Below are 17,147 nucleotides of genomic sequence, written 5' to 3'. Positions count from 1 at the left end.
GTAACGGTCGTAGTGATCCAGCATACAAACGAAGGCTTGTAGTTGTAATGCTTCTTTTTGGTCTTGAATTTTGGCTGATTTAGATTGGTGAGGTCACTGCTTTTCTCTTTGTCTCTGAACTAAGCTGTCCTGTGCTGATGTCTTGTTTTCTCAGGGTTTCTCTAGGGCAGCGATTGCCATCCTATGGTCCGCGAGAGTACTGCAAGTGGGCCGCCAAATCATGGGCAAAATAACATTTTCTACGTTTTTTTTACAAAAACTTTTAAATAAAAAAAAGACATGCATGGTACTGTATTTTTTTTCTTCAAAACATGCTACTACTAGGCCTACTGCACTGTATGTATGATGATTGTATGATGATGCACATGAAATATCCAACAAGAATAAGAGAATAATGATGACACAAAAAAATGTGCGCGTCCGTAAAATGCCTGTGTGGGCCGTGAATACTTTTGAGTGGGCCTTGAGTCCAAAAAGGTTGGGAACCGCTGCTCTAGGGTTAGGTCAGGGTTAGGTCAGGTCTTACTCTGCTGATGTCAGGGATGTTGGAGAACTGGTGCTGCTGCGTGCGGTCCTCCAGAGCACACTTGTGCAGGAAGTCGATGTCCATCCCTTCTACCAGGATCAGAGCGCTGAAGTACCTGCAGGTTGCACAAACACACAAACATACTAACCAATGAAAACCTTCACAAAGGTCACAGTTCCATACTGAAGCACTGTCGGTTAGTTGCCTCTCAATGTGCCGGTGTCACAGACAAGACTTATGTCTTCAGTCCTGGACGTCAAATCTCCATTGAAGATGCTTTTTAAAAAATATTTTCTAAGATTAGTCCTAAGCCACGTCTGTGAAACCGGGCCCTAAACGAAATAAATGCAACTGTTCCCAATCAGCAACGTGGGAAACAGTCTAACTGTTGCATTTATTTTCGAAACAGTCTATCTATAGAAATGGCTGGTGTGTATGTTCGAAGTGATACAGTGGATGATACCATTTTTAGTATTGTAAACTACTGCCTGTATGCCAAACCTGTCCTGTCCTGATTGTCTCACCAATGTCTTTGCTTGTTCTACTCTCTCCTTTATCTCTCTACCTTTCTACATCTTTATCTCTCTACATCTTTATCTCTCTACCTTTCTACATCTTTATCTCTCTACCTTTCTACATCTTTATCTCTCTACCTTTCTACATCTTTATCTCTCTACCTTTCTACATCTTTATCTCTCTACCTTTCTACATCTTTATCTCTCTACCTTTCTACATCTTTATCTCTCTACCTTTCTGCATCTTTATCTCTCTACCTTTCTACATCTTTATCTCTCTACCTTTCTGCCTCTTTATCTCTCTACCTTTCTGCATCTTTATCTCTCTACCTTTCTACATCTTTATCTCTCTACCTTTCTACATCTTTTAATATCAAAGGACCACCATGGACATAAGCCTCTGGCTTTCTTGTGTTATCCTTGATGGGGGGTTTTCTTTCTTCTCTTTTATACGTGTATGCTTTTTAGGCTCATTTGGAGCCGATAACTGTATACCCCGTTTTAAAAACCTGTCAAATAAATTCATTCAGGGGCACTTAGGTGGCGTAGCGGGTTCAGCGTCGAGCACGTAACCGCAGGGTTCCCCGTTCGATTCCGGCCGCGGACATGTCCTGCATGTCATCCCTCCCCTCTCTCTCACCCATCCTTCCTGTCTAAATCTCTACTGTCAATAAAAGGAAAAATATGAGTGGGACTGCCCAACAAAAAATAAAATAAAATAAAATAAAGAAACAATAAATTCATTCGGGTGTTCGTGTGCTCTGACCCGATGCGGTCCACCAGGGCGTCCATGCTCTTGTCCACCAGGTGTCTGTTGGTCTGCCGGAGGCCGAAGCCCTGCTCCTTGAACATCTTGGTGAAGCTCAGCACGTCGGAGGCGGCCATCTCAAAGTAGGCGTAGTAGAGGAACAGGACCTCCAGCAGCAGAGACTGCTCTCTCAGGCACTGCAGGAACCAGCGGGACACGTGCCTCTCCGTCTGCCGGGAAGACACACATATATGTGTTGATATCATCATCACCACCACCACCACCACCACCACCATCATCATCATCATCATCACCATCACCATCACCATCACCATCACCATAACCATCATCATCACCACCACCACCACCATCATCATAATCACCATCATCACTATCACCACCATCATCATCATCACCACCACCATCATCACCATCACTATCACCACCATCATCATCACCACCACCATCATCACCACCACCACCATCACCACCATCACCATCATCATCACCATCACCACCATCATCACCACCATCATCACCATCACCACCATCATCACCATCACCACCATCATCACCATCATCACCATCATCATCACCACCACCACCAACACCACCACCATCATCATCATCATCATCACCATAACCATCACCATAACCATCATCATCATCATCACCACCACCATCATCATCATCACCATAACCATCATCATCATCATCACCACCACCATTATCATCATCACCATGATGACCATCATCATCATCACCACCACCACCATCACTATCATTACCACCATCGTCATCACCACCATCATCATCATCATCACCACCATCATCATCATCATCATCATCACCCCCCCATCATGATCACCATCATCATCATCATCATCACCACCATCATCGTCATCATTACCACCATCATCATCATCACCACCACCACCATCACCACCCCCCCATCATCATAACCATGATCATCATCACCATCACCATCATTACCACCACCATCATCATCATCATCATAACCACCACCACCACCACCACCACCATCATCACCATCACCACCACCATCATCATCATCACCACCATCATCACCACCACCATCACCACCACCATCATCACCACCATCATCATCATCATCATCACCACCACCACCATCATCATCATCACCACCACCACCATCATCATCATCACCACCATTATCACCACCATCATCACCACCATCATCACCACATCATCACCACCACCACCATAATCGAACCACGCTGATTATCTACACCAGTAACACATACTGTATAATTTTTTTCTTTTTTACTTGTTAATAAACATTTGTCTATGAGCTTCGGGGTGAGATTTCACTAAGCATCCGCTCAGGTGTGAAGCTGAACACACGTCACATGGAACAGGAGGAAGATTAATGCTCTAACCATGAGGTTTCCGTGGGTTTCCCATGTGGGGGCTTCTGCCTTGAACAGGTTCTCAAACTGCTGCTGGTAGTTATTCACCAGGTCCTTCTCCAGCTTGCTCACACAGTTAGAATACTCTGCCTGCACAGAGACAAATGAAAGCAATTAGGACAGACACACACACACACACACACACACACACACACACACACACACACACAGTAGATTCCAGATATTGTACAAGCAGCCCTGGGCCACCAGAGGAGTCTCTCACCCTGTATGGATGTCGCTCATCCTGGAAGTAAGTCAGCAGCAGGAGGACACATCTCAGCAGACACACGCGCTCCTCATAGTAGTAGTCTGCAATCTGACAACCAGAGAAACATGTCCAACTGTCAGCTCGGTCTGGAAACCCAATGATAAGACTAGGATGTTTTATACATTTGTAATACCAGCAGAATTGGCTTTCGGGGGGTGGGGGTGCACTAACCTTCAGAAGTAGGGCTTGGCTTTGTCTCTCATCCTGTAGAACAGCCTTTAGGAGGGATTCAACACATGTATCAGGACATCAGTTTGAACAAGTATAGGAAGTGTAAGCAGACAAGATTGTTGTCTGCATCTATTTTCTAAATTAGCCTATTTTCCACAATTCTTCACATTCTTATTTACATCATGTCATAATATAATAATATATAATAACATATAGCTGACGCTTTTATCCAATGCATTGCAATGAGTGCGTACATTTCAGTGTATACGTGGTCCCGGCAGGAATCGAACCCACAACCCGAAGCCTAAGCCTAATGTCACACACACTACCTTCAGTGAATTGCGGGTGCCTCTGTAATCTTCCTGGAGATAACATTGCAGGATCTGCACACTCTGCTGTTCATCCAGTCCCTGAAACCAGACCATGAGAAGACCATCTCTTCAACCGTAGAAACAAACTAGAGCAGACAGCTAGCTCAGACAACACATTATCAGACGTCAGACAATAACCTATCCTAAATATGACTTGTGATGAACTCCGTAAAGCAATTTCAAAGTGTTTCCTCACCAGCAGTTTGCTGATCCTCAGACCAAGGTCCTTTAACGTCTGGGCAACACCTTTGTCTGCTTTCAGTTTATCCGCTGATGATGCGCTGCAGCAGAGACATGGCGGTCATCATGTCAGCCAGTCATCATGTTATAGCCTAACTGTTGAAACTGTGAATCACTTCTATGCATCACTCTCCACAACCTACCTGGGGGGTTTGTAGTAACACAATCCCTGAAGTAACCTCTCCCAATTTCTGTCCAATTCTGCCTCTATTTGAGCCTTCGTCCATCATCCATTGAGGTCAATTCGGGTGGTGGGAGGAGAGGAAAAGCACAGAGTGGTGTAGTGAGTAGAAACTTATGTTACACAGTAATACTGTATCCACGAAATACGGTTGTTGTGTTACAAAATGTATGTAACCGTGAATGCACGTGTAACACGCATGAGGTTCGTAAACAAATCGCTGTTCTCGACTTAGTTGATTTATTTTAAGATAAATGGAATTAAATACTAAAGCAATCTTCACAACACATAATAGCCTACATCAACTCTACACGCAACGTAATGGCATATCAAGGAACAATATCCATGGGGATGGAGAGAGATAACGAGGCATATCCATACCGGCTCTCGCAATGCAGATCTGCCCAGTAGAATGGTCCATAATTCTCGGCTGCTCCTGCGAGAGAAACAGAAAGATAGCCCGTCAGTTAGATAGCCCATCAGAGACCTCCATCCGATGTGTGGGGGGGTACAAGCTACGTGATGACTAACTGTTACGGTTCAACTATCACTTGTGAGCTGTCACTTATGAGCTGTCACTTATGTCTGTATAAGTCAGTGTTTGAGACCATGCTGCTGTGTGTTGTGTTGTCATGCCGTTAGCCGTCCGGACCGCGCTGTCCTGCCATTCAAATGATGCTAGCGAGTAGCTAGCTAGCTACGTTGGCTGGTAAGCTAATCACTTGACGCCTCCTCATAAAATGAATCTTCAACAAAACTTTGAAGAAGAAAGTCGCAACTTTAGAACGTATGAATTAGCTTAATGTTTCAATCCGAACGCAATGATAACCGACATCAGATAAAAGTTTTCTTTCATTTAGCTTTGCTACCTGACACACATCTCCGAGTTCGCCATCTTCGCCTCCCATGTGACTCTGACTACTAGACTGAGGTTCCCATGCCCGTCCAGGAGGTGGCGGTAATGACTACTAGACTGAAGTTCCCATGCCCGTCCAGGAGGTGGCGGTAATGACTACTAGACTGAAGTTCTCATGCCCGTCCAGGAGGTGGCGGTAATGACTACTAGACTGAGGTTCTCATGCCTGTCCAGGTGGCGGCGGTAATGCACCATTACATTGAATTGTCAACCGTCAGTAATGCCCCCGAAGAAGAAGTGACAAACGCGGCCGCCAGCTGATCGGGAGAATAGTAGTAGAAAGATCGGACATCTATATCTATCACTTTATTCTTCTGATCGGATATGTACGACATTTACTGGGTAAGTATGCTTGTTATATTAAATATCACTGTCAACTCATAGATGTTTACATGGTGGAATAGCGGTGATCTGTTCAGCATAGCGGAGTGTCGTTGCTTGTCAGCCAGGAGGGATGTTTGGTCATAGAGGCATCCTTGGTTGAAATGGCATGAAAGCATTTCTCACCACAGTGCCAGACAGTGGGAGCGAGATTCCCAGGCCACACAAATGAATGCTGGACCTAAAGATAGACATCGGAATGTTCCAGAATGTGTGCAATTCTCTACCATTTATTTTCGACCGATCTTTCAAAGATACCTTGGTCATCATTTCAGCCCCCGCCCCCACCTTTGAGTCTGAACAAAAGGCTGTGGTTATCTTGGAAGGTTCTGGCTATCTGAATGAATGAATGAATGAATGGTCTTTATTTTGTTTATTGTCATTGATATAGTACAGGTACCATACAACGAAATTTGGGAGGGGGGGCTCCCCTGGTGCTAGGAAAAAAAATACTAAACTAAACTATCTTGATAAAAAAAAATACTAACTAACTAAACTATCTTGGAAGGTTCTGGCTATCTTGGAAGGTTCTGGCTATATTGGAAGGCTGTGGTTATATTGGAAGGTTCTGGTTATATTGGAAGGTTGTGGTTATATTGGAAGGCTGTGGTTATATTGGAAGGTTGTGGTTATATTGGAAGGTTGTGGTTATATTGGAAGGTTGTGGTTATATTGGAAGATTGTGTGATGTGGGATTCCGTCTCTCTTCAGTCATACCAAATGGGTTAAGTGTGTCCATAGGTCAAGTGTGTCCATAGGTCATGGGCATTAGCTACAGTGGGCCATGGTTCGGTATTGTGACATGTGACACTTAGACATCATAGTTGAAGGTTAGTGTTAGCTAGTCTAGTAAATATAGCCTAGCCCTAGAGCAACTGTAGTTTGATAGTCCACCAGCATTTCTTATATTACCCACAAACTTAAAAAACACACATTTGTTTTGAAAATGGAAATGCTGTTCATCATTTGTTAGTCAAATTAAATGTCATTCTTCTTTGAATGCCTGAACATCTACTGAACCAACTGTACTTACCTGCACATTGACCCTGATTGGTCCTCACGGTATTTCTGTGTTAACCATAAACCTGACTAACCAATTACAATTTCATCTTCATAGGTTTAACACAGCGGACAAAAAGGAGAGAGCCCAACTAATAATGCAGAGTGTGCAGGAAAGAAACTGACAGTAAATCAGAATAAGACATTATTAGAGAAAGCCCAACCCAGATCTCCCTTCCCCCCTTGTCGCCCTCCACACGGCAGTCATGCAGGCCAACCCAGTGCTAGTGGAGTCTGCCGTGGTGTTCTCCATGGTCCTGTGTGTCCACATGGCTGTGTGGAACCAGCACTCCTGGTGCTGCGTGGCCCTGGTCATCCAGGCCTTCTACGTGCAGCACAAGTGGGACCGCCTGCTCCGCAACGGAGGCGCCGTGTTCCAGTTCCGTCCGTCGGCCAACAGCGGCATCGTCCCGGCATGCATGGTGATGCCCCTGCTGGGCCTGGTGCTGCGGGAGCAATGCGTGGCCTCGGGGAACGTCTACTTTGAGCGCTTCTTCATGGTGGTCACGGTGACGGGCATGATGCTGGCGCTGTTCCTGTCCCTCCTGGCCCTGGGCATCACCAGGCCGGTGCCCACCAACACGTGCGTCATCGCCGGCGTGGCGGGCAGCGCCATCTTCTACACCACCAAGCAGACGCTGACGGTGTCAGAGGTGATCGAGGTGCTGGAGGTGCTGCTGATCTTCGTCTACCTCTGCCTGATCGTCCTCTACCTGCTGCCCCGCTGCTTCACCCCCGGGGAGGCCCTCCTCATCGTGGGGGGGATCAGCTTCATCGTCAACCAGCTCATCAAGCGCTCCCTCAACCTGGCAGAGGTGAAGGGGGACCCGGTGAACTACTTCCTGCCCGTGGCGGTGGTGGGGTGCCTGCTGCTGGGCGTGTTCTTCGCCCTGCTCTTCTGCTTCATGGAGTCGGAGACGTGGGTGTCGTCCCTGTTCTTCCACATGATGACGGCCGTGCTGGGCCTGGGGATCCTCATGCCCTGGCTCTCCCTGCTCATCCGCCGGCACCCCCTCATGTGGCTGCTGGACTTTGTGACGTTCAACGACAAGCGCCTGGGCCTGCTGGCTTACTGGGCCCTCCTGGCCACGCTGGCCATGGTGGTGGTGCTGCACCAGAACTACCAGCGCACCTCGGGCTCCAAGAAGCACCAGGCGTCCACGGCGGTGCGCAAGTACTTCCACCTGATCGTGGTGGCCACCTTCGTGCCGGGGCTGGTGTACGACCGGCAGCTGCTGCACGTGGCGTCGGTGGGCTGCCTGGCGGCCTTCCTGCTCCTGGAGTACGTGCGCTACTTCCGCATCCGGCCGCTGGGGCAGCTCCTCCGCCAGCTTCTCACGCTGTTCCTGGACGAGCGCGACTCGGGACCCCTCATCCTCACCCACATCTACCTGCTGGTGGGCATGTCCCTGCCTGTGTGGCTGTTCCCCACGCCCTGCGTCCCCAAGGGGGCCCTGTCGGGGGCGGGCGGCCTGGTGCCCTACGCGGGCGTGCTGGCGGTGGGGGTGGGCGACACAGTGGCGTCGGTGTTCGGCAGCACCATGGGGGAGATCCGCTGGCCGGGAACCAAGAAGACGGTGGAGGGGACGGCCACGTCGGTGTTCGCCCAGATCATCGCCGTGGCGATGTTCCTCATCTTGGACGGGAGCATCGACCTGAACTCCAGCTACTCGTGGATCGTGGGCTCCATCACCCTGGTGGCCATGCTGGAGGCCTACACCTCCCAGATAGACAACCTGCTGCTCCCCCTGTACCTCTTCATCCTACTGCTGCTCTGACCTGGCCCTGGAGACCCCCCCCCACACACACACACACCCAACCCCCACCCCACGGCTGAAGGCCAGCTGCCGAGAAAGGGGGTGGATGGTTGAAGAGTTGAAGTGTGACCTACTGTATGGTGGCTGTATTTAAAGAGCCTTTTGATGAAAATGCGTGTAAATCCTCACCAGGTGACTGGGATTTTTTGGGTGGGGGAGGGGGGGGGGGGGCTTTGTAATTTAAGAGGAATAGTTCACCGTTGGTACTGATGCTGCACTGATAATCTCTCGACAACAACGAGGTGGAGCGCAATCTGACCGCTTGCATAAATGATGAGAGGACATGAAGATGTCCTAATGGTAGACAGATATTGCCCTTTACTTTGTGGGACTACAGAGATGAGCATGGCGATAACAAGCAAGTCCTCTTAGCGTCCACACTACCCGGTTTTATATATCAGTTGCTTCACAAGGAGGGGAAAAAAGGGTTGATTTTTAAATTATTTTTTCCTAACTTGTGATGATGGGGGATGTTCCCCCAGGGGACACGGAACAATGTAATTTAGCCATAATTAAGTTTCCCTCGATCCGCTGCAGGGATTTACTTTAAGTCTAAGGTACAGACACTCCTAGATGGGTATTTTGGTTCTCAATGTATATTACAATATGTTGTATTTTTTGCGTTTCTTGTTTTGTTTTTGCAATGTGAAGATTGCTGGACATATCTGCAATGTGAAGATTGCTGGACATATTTGCCTTAACACGTATATTTTGTATCACACATTACCTGTAGATACTGAAGCTGGCAAGCATGGTTTTGTGTGGAAGTAGCCCTTCACGGTAGCTCTGTGTGGGGCTGGTTGATGCTTCAATAGGACAGCAACAGTTTAGGAAACACTTATAGCATGACATTAAAATGTGAAATCCTGTACTGTAACTTGTATACAAAAAATTACTCGACAGTATTTTATTTTCTGTTTGTCTGAGACGTTTGCTCTGCCTTTCTTATCCCCGTGGTTTGATGGGGGCCCTCTCCCCAAAAAATATTGAAACATTTATTCGATACTCATGCCAACACAAGTCCCCTGATCTGTATATTAGAAATAGTAGTTCGTAGAGATGGGTTAACAGGGCCCCACATTGCCTAATTGCTTGAATTGATTTTGTGTTCAATTATATTAACATGAATCGGATCTTGGCTGTGCTTTTGGCTGCAGTAGACAGTTTCAATCTAAATTAAGAAAAAAAATATTAAACAGATATCTTGTTTAGACCCTATCCAGACATAGCGCCTCTGTTTCTCCCTGGACAGTGGACATGTCTGCTTTGTCATCATGTCAGTCATGAACAGGCCACAGCCAGGGCAGCCTCTGATGCTGTGACACAGCCCCCCCCCCCCAGTTTGCTGTGCATTCTGGAGACATTCAAACATGTCGTTTTGAAGATTTGTGTCAGTTTGTTTTCCAGCATGAAACAGTACCTCTGACAGTACCTCAGTCCCCCAGTCTTTTGTCAACGGCGGGGGGTGGAGGGGAGACACTGAGTATTTAATTCATTTGTAACGTGGTACTTTGTTTGTTGCCTTTTCTAATCAATAATGATAATTTATACGCTTGTTTTGTCCTATAATGTTTTGGCCTTTTTGTTTTTGTCCCTGTTCTTGGCTTTGACTGGAAACACTGGTATTGCATGACAGATTGCTTCATTAAATGCCTTTTATGCTAAGACACTTGTCTGTCTTTCATCCAGTAGAAATGACTGCATCACACAAAAGGTAGGATGTGTCATAACATAAGACATAAATAGCCAGCTATAATGAGCAGAATGTATTTAAGGTCATTGTGCCTCCTGGTTATATTGGATTCAGAAGGAACGCTGAATATAATAGAACTTGAGGGTATTTACACACTTTAATCGTTTTTGTAGATGAGATGAATGAAAGTCATGTTTTTCTGGCATACACAAGTTCATTGTTCTCCTCAGTGTGCTTCTAATAGATACACACCGGTCGTCAAATGTATCGGCGGTGTCTCATTGCTGTCGTCTTCTGACCAATGTTCTGAACACACACACACACACACACACACACATGCACCTGAAAAACAAGTGTTTTTGTATTTTGGGGTAACCATTTACAAATGAAACCATTTACTGTGTGACTTGGCATTCCTTCAACCATTTTGTTTACCTCTCTCTTCAATCTACACAACTGTAGGTCATTGTTCTCTTGGTCATCTGATCAGAGTGAAGTTGATCCTCTGTATCTGTTTTCTAGGGTTAAAGTCAGGACTAATGCTCTCAAGATAGCAGGGTTAAAGTAAGGACTAATGCTCTCAAGATTCACAAATGTGGTGGAAAGTTAAAAAAAAATCTATCACTTTTATTAATACTGAAGGTCAGAATAATTTCACAGTTCATCAAAAAAGTGATTCATAGTAAATTCATGCAATGTGGTAGGGAAAACTGAATGACCAAAATATCAAACATAATATTTTTGTCCATTATTATATAAAATCTCTCTTCAGTTCCACTGTGTATTGTGCCCTTGTAAGGTGTCCATGTTATTCTCTAAGAGGCAAGTGTTTGATCACGTTTCGCTGGACATGATTGGTAGATATCATATTGCAACTGATTTCTTTTAGAATAATGTCTGTTCTGGTCCTGTTTCAGGAGAGCTCCTTCCTTAGGTAACCTGGCAAATGGCAGTTTTTGCTGTCTGTGTTCAGCAGCCCTGCGGTGCTGTGTCTTCTATGTGTACAGCGCTGGGAAGGGCAGCTCCTCTGTGGGCTGTAACCTGGGTAACAGGGGAGACAACGAGCACTGGCTTTAACCTCAACATCCGTGTGACAAAAACCTGCTTACAGTACGTTTCACCAAACTGCTCACTGCAGTGTTCAACTAAAATGCATCACAAGGGTTCAGGGGCCTCATTTATAGAAAGTGCTTAGATCAAATGTTGATCTTACCCGTGTCGTACGTAGAAAACCACATCAACGTAGTGATTTATACAATTTTAACATGAGTCAATTTGACCGTGGAAACGACCGTAGCTCTACGTCGAGTATTGACCTTGCGTACGCACATTACCTACTGGTTATGCAGAGTTATTACAGGCATGTGAGCTGCACTGCCTACTGTAATTCATGCGAAGTGAACGTGACTCGTAATAAAATTAACGATGTTGTTATCAGCCGAGAAAATGAGTTTAATTCAAGATTTAAAAGGAACTGATGTTTATGACTGTATTTCAGTCTGTCTTTATATCCCTCCGGAGCTGTCTATCTCCCCTTCAACATGCCTAGTGCGTTCCACAACGGACCTTGCCCGGCCACGCGCTAAATTATACTGGATTTTCTCTGGTGTCGGGGAGTTCGCAAAGGGAGTTCGCAGCCATGAGTTGAGGGGTGATGAGGGGGGATGGCATCCCCCTGAAATAAAAACAGTCAAAATCGTCCCCCTTCTAAAACGGCCATCCCCTCTTTCCATACTTTATGTCATTTTATCAATGAACGTGGTATTACTGCTATTTCAAGGTGCGCACACATGCAATGACATTTTTACCAAGTTACCGGTACTGACACTGAAGTCACTGACGCTGAGGGGATTCTAAAATTGTCCTCATAATGATAAAATCCACCACCTCCCCTGATTTTCTTTTACAACTTGAGTAGCCTACTGAGTATAAGCATTTGCCTGGTTAGTTGTCATGATCAAACGTTACAAATGCAACTTACCGAGAAGCCACCCTTCTCTGCCCTCTCCCGCTTCCAGACTACCCTATATTATAGCACTTGGCTTAATTCAGCCGCTATAATTGAGTCGCTATCACAGGGCGTTAATACAAACCTCATTCACCTGCGTTCATTTTACCTGCGTTGGTATTTATAGAAGGAAGCACGTACGCAATTTTAAACCATCTCAGCCCGTTTTATAAATAATGCTTACGTCCGTTTAGAAAAATGTGCTTACGTGAAAGTCAAAGATGACGTTCAAGTACTTTTTTATAAATGAGGTGTGACAAATCTATGCAGAGTTGCTATGTGTCATGGTGCTGATGTAGCACTGCACCAGTTCTCAGGGCTCCAGCGGGTTCCCTGGGACTCCATGAGGTGGAAGGTGTACACGTGGCGGGAGTTGGCTGAGGTGTTCTGGGCACTACGGTGTACGACCTCCCCGTCGATCAGAACCACCCCACCTGGGTATTGAAAAACAGAGATGAGTTATTTATAACCCGCCTGTTAAAAAACAGTTTCACTATTCACCAGTGTAAACTGATAAGAGCTATCAGGTGACAAAGTGCTTACTCTCAAGTGCTACGATACTTATCATGCGCTTGCTTACTCTTAAGTGTTAAATGGCTGTGTGCCTCTGTCCCACCCTCTACTCTTTGACCCGCCCCTCCCCCGACAGCCTTCCAGCAGCAAACACCACACACTGAAGTCTGGTCTGCTGCAATTATTAACCAATCAGATCACTGTTCCTCCTGTCAGCACTGGGACCATAACTCAGCACTTTGTGGGAGTGGATTACCGCTACAGGCCAGCTGACCTCTCTGTCAGCTTAAAAAAAAAATAGCCCCACCTTTTTTAACAGGCGCAGGAACAAACAGTCCGTCCTCATAGTTCTGCTCTTTTCCAACAAAGTCCGTCAGGGGATAGGTGCCAGGAGGGCTGCGCACCATACGCCTGGTGATACCGCCTTAGGAGAGGGAACAGGACCTGGAGTTATTACACACTTATTACATCACCAGGCACTACTGCAGAGCAAAGGGTAAACGGACTGACTTATGACACACTATGCCTTACTCCAAAGTGCTTTACAACGACCTCTCATTCACCCCTTCATACACGCATTCACACACCAATGGCAGCAAGCTACCATGCAAGGCGCCGGCCCACTCATTGGGAGCAATTAGGGGTTCAGTGCCTTGCCCCGAGGACACCTCGACATGTGGCCAGCCGGGGCTCGATCTGCCGACCTTGCGATCATTAGACGCCGGCTCTACCTCCTGTGCCATGATCAACCTCCACATTCAAACCCTGGTTGAGACAGAAGTAGACTAAGACTAGGTTAGACTCCCAGTCGCCGGTGGTCACCAGCTCCTTACTGTTGTGTGACCCTGGGATGAACCACAAGCACCCGTTCTCCAGGGTTGCGTCCTCCAGCGCGATCCACACCCCGATCACTCTGCCCAGGGGCTCCGTGTGCAGGAAGGTGGCGTCTTGATGAGGCGTCACTGAGGCACAGACAGACGTCCCAATGACACACAGCATCCTCACACATACACACACACACACACAGACAGACACAGCATCCTCACACACACACACACACACACACACACACACACACACACACTCACACAGACAGACACAGACAGACACAGCATCCTCGCACACAGACACACACAGACAGACACAGACAGACACAACATCATCACACACAGAGACAGACACAGACAGACACAGCATCCTCACACACAGACACACACAGACAGACACAGCATCCTCACATACACACACACACACAGACAGACACAGACAGACACAGCATCCTCACATACACACACACAGACAGACACAGACAGACACAGCATCCTCACACACAGACAGACACAGACAGACACAGCATCCTCACACACAGACAGACGTCCCAACGACACAGCATCCTCACACACTAGACGCACTGTCACCCGTTGTCGTGGTCAAACTTCAGTTTTGCACAGCAGCTTCCTTACCTTCCCCACCAATCCCCGGTTGCTGAAAAAAACAAAGTGTAATATATGAAATGAGTCAGAACCGTACTGAATCAACATGACATCAGCGATAGCTCCGACAATGGCAGATTCAACAAATACGACAGGTGTGCCCTTTACCTTAAAAATGTACATGCTTTGCAAAATCACAGGACTCTTCAACTCCAGCTTCTTAGCTATATCCTGTAGTAGGGGACAGAAGAAAATGCAGGTGTGCGTTCACCGTTGGCAAGGCTGCAGTGAGGTTTCTGTTCTGTCCATTATGATTAGTGGCTGAAGCCTCTCACCTGAATCTTGGGTGAATGAGTGACATTTTTGTATAAAGGCTCATAGGCATGGAGCGCTAGGGAAGATCAAACAGGAGCATCAGTATATAACTATGTCATTACATTAAAGGTATTTAAGATTGTAATGTATTCATGTGTATAAATGTTCATACTCACCATGTCCAATTTTGTTAAGAGAACGTTCTCTTGGCACGATGAAATCTCCTATAAATTGTGACAATCGTCATTCATCTCAGTTGAAACCACTGTATTCTACAAATCACTTAATCACCAGTAGGGGGAGCGAAGAGCAATGCTCTTTCATGAAGTTCGGCTCACCTTTATCATCAAAGACTCCTTTCTCAAAGAAGAAGCGGATCTTATCTCCACTGGTGATGAAATAGTCAGCATTTCCCTTGAGATAAAAAGGACATGTTGGGCTCAGTTGACTTGTGAGTGTAACAAGAACGGGGTATGGAATGCAATTGACAATGCAAACAGGCTACTCAAGTACCCTACATGTGTTGAACTAGTACTATTGGGAGTACAAGCCTAGCTGACCACGGAGCAGAGCAGCAGAGGGGGAAGAGTGACTCTTACCTGCATCTTCATATGATTAATAATGAGGAGGCATGGAGAAGAACATAATGTGGGGTCAAATGAAAGAAAGTGAAAACAGTCCAAGCTGTCTGCTACGCAACGGCTCACACTTACCTGCGTCTTAAGCTGCTCATCGTGATCTGTGGAGAAATGGATCCGACAATGTTGTGGAACGTCCATCTGGTCCACAATCCCGCCCATCCTCTGCCTCAGGGCGTCACAGTCCTCCGAACTCACCAGGCCGTCCAGGACCAGGTACCCGTCCTCCTGGTACTGTTTGAGATCGAGAAAGATCTTCACCATCACACATACTAAAAGATCTTCTTCACCATCACACATACTAAAAGATCTTCTTCACCACACATACTAAAAGATCTTCTTCACCATCACACATACTAAAAGATCTTCTTCACCATCACACATACTGAAAGTATAAGTAATACCTGCCTGTATTTTGTGTCATAATCGTGATGAATGAATGATCACTTTTTTTGTTTGTCTACTTTTCACATAGAAGTCTTCGGCTAAATATTACATGTTGCCTAACATTAGCAGTTTTCTTCTTGTTACTTATTATAGCAACAGGTCTGGTTATGTAACAAGGGTCACAAATAAGGCGAACCAGTGAACGTGCGATTATGTTACCAAATAATTTCACCTGCACATTGTCTTTCGCTGTGTAGGCTTTGAAAATATTTGCATAACGCATATATATTACAGTGGAATACAGGAAACTATACGTAGTAAAATTAAAACAGGCTAAACGAGACTACCTTTTCCCCCGTATTTCAATATAAGACGGTGGTATTTTATTGATCGCATCAAAGTACAATCAAGAGAATATTCTTATTCCGTAGGCTACAGATATTTCCCACTTACCTTTTTTGCGTTTAGATCTGTTAAAAAATCCATGCCGAATTCTACAAATTCCAACTACCGAAGAGTCATCCGGGTACCTCCCTCTGACCTGGGACCATGTGATGTAGAGACCCGTCTAGTTCGATTAAACTGTAACCTAGTGAAGCAATAAGAGGATTTGGAATGTTTAACTCTTTCGGCGCGTTAGGTAGAGACAGCAGACTAGACAATAATGAACGCCAGTTATGGTCTTTAATAGCTCCCTGAGAGGGTGACAAAGTGCACTGACATAGAACAAGACACTACAGATAATGAGGGATATACGCGCGCACACACACACGCACACGCGCGCGCGCACACACACACACACACACACACACACACACACACACACACACACACACACACACACACACACCAAATACTTTATTAGGAACACTATACTAATACTGGGTAGGGCCTCCCATTGCTCTCAAAACAGCCTCAAGATGTTGGAAACATTCCCTTGAGATTCCATGCTGACATGATTGCATCACGCAATTCCTGCAGATTGTTCTGGTGCACTTTCAAGCTGTGAATCTCACGTTGTACCACATCCCAAAGGTGTTCTGTTTGTTGGATTCAGATCCGATGACTGGGAAGGCCACTGATGAACACTGAACTCATTGTCATGTTCATGAAACCAGTTTGAAACTACTTTTGCTTTGTGACAAGGTGGATTATCATAGGCTGTGGCATTCAAGCGAGGATTGATTGGTATTAACGGGTCTAAAGTGTGCCAAGAAAACATTCCTCACACCATTACACCACCTCCATTAATGAGAAGGTGTGCAGGTGTTTCTAATAAAGTGTTCAGTGAGTGTACGTATATGTATATATAGCTCTGAAAAAAAATCTCTGGTTTTACTATTTATAGGTATGTGTTTGAATAACATTTACATTTTTGTTTTATTCTTTTAACTACTGACAACATTTATACCAAATTCCAAATAAAAATAGTGTCATGTAGATAATACATGTAGACTGTATTTCCAGAAAATGACAACTGGTCAAAATAACAAAAAACATGCAGTGTTTTCAGACC

The 17,147-nt window shown here is 45.8% G+C and overlaps 3 protein-coding genes across 3 annotated transcripts in view; 1 reads left to right on the top strand and 2 right to left on the bottom strand.

Annotated features, from left to right (window-relative positions):
• nup188 (nucleoporin 188) overlaps nucleotides 1–5,366 on the bottom strand; it is a gene marked incomplete at its 5' end in the record, with an annotated part of 32,170 nt that extends 26,804 nt beyond the window's left edge. The window contains 10 exons of the mRNA XM_080528309.1: nucleotides 527–641; nucleotides 1,808–2,019; nucleotides 3,211–3,330; nucleotides 3,464–3,556; nucleotides 3,680–3,724; nucleotides 4,009–4,089; nucleotides 4,247–4,331; nucleotides 4,434–4,507; nucleotides 4,853–4,907; nucleotides 5,341–5,366. Of these exons, the coding sequence (XP_080384435.1) occupies nucleotides 527–641; nucleotides 1,808–2,019; nucleotides 3,211–3,330; nucleotides 3,464–3,556; nucleotides 3,680–3,724; nucleotides 4,009–4,089; nucleotides 4,247–4,331; nucleotides 4,434–4,507; nucleotides 4,853–4,907; nucleotides 5,341–5,366 (906 nt within the window). The remainder of the gene's footprint in view (nucleotides 1–526; nucleotides 642–1,807; nucleotides 2,020–3,210; nucleotides 3,331–3,463; nucleotides 3,557–3,679; nucleotides 3,725–4,008; nucleotides 4,090–4,246; nucleotides 4,332–4,433; nucleotides 4,508–4,852; nucleotides 4,908–5,340) is intronic.
• Nucleotides 5,367–5,665: 299 nt separating this feature from the next.
• On the top strand, nucleotides 5,666–8,665 carry dolk (dolichol kinase). The gene is made up of 2 exons (XM_080530000.1): nucleotides 5,666–5,729; nucleotides 6,886–8,665. The coding sequence occupies exon 2, from the start codon at nucleotides 7,034–7,036 to the stop codon at nucleotides 8,603–8,605; it is 1,572 nt and encodes a 523-aa protein (XP_080386126.1). The 5' UTR covers nucleotides 5,666–5,729; nucleotides 6,886–7,033; the 3' UTR covers nucleotides 8,606–8,665.
• Nucleotides 8,666–10,497: 1,832 nt separating this feature from the next.
• phyhd1 (phytanoyl-CoA dioxygenase domain containing 1) lies at nucleotides 10,498–16,176 on the bottom strand. Its single transcript, XM_080528261.1, has 11 exons — nucleotides 16,085–16,176; nucleotides 15,320–15,478; nucleotides 14,945–15,020; nucleotides 14,783–14,830; nucleotides 14,627–14,682; nucleotides 14,460–14,522; nucleotides 14,322–14,343; nucleotides 13,692–13,820; nucleotides 13,166–13,282; nucleotides 12,653–12,779; nucleotides 10,498–11,378 (listed from the first exon to the last, which is right to left on the bottom strand). The coding sequence occupies exons 1-11, from the start codon at nucleotides 16,115–16,117 to the stop codon at nucleotides 11,333–11,335; spliced, it is 876 nt and encodes a 291-aa protein (XP_080384387.1). The 5' UTR covers nucleotides 16,118–16,176; the 3' UTR covers nucleotides 10,498–11,332.
• Nucleotides 16,177–17,147: the final 971 nt, after the last annotated feature.

The sequence above is a fragment of the Nansenia antarctica genome (genome assembly GCF_963989245.1).
Source record: "Nansenia antarctica genome assembly, chromosome: 4".
NCBI classification, from domain to species: domain Eukaryota; kingdom Metazoa; phylum Chordata; class Actinopteri; order Argentiniformes; family Microstomatidae; genus Nansenia; species Nansenia antarctica.
Note: the sequence above shows the minus strand (reverse complement) of the source record. Positions and strands in the feature narration are given on the sequence as shown.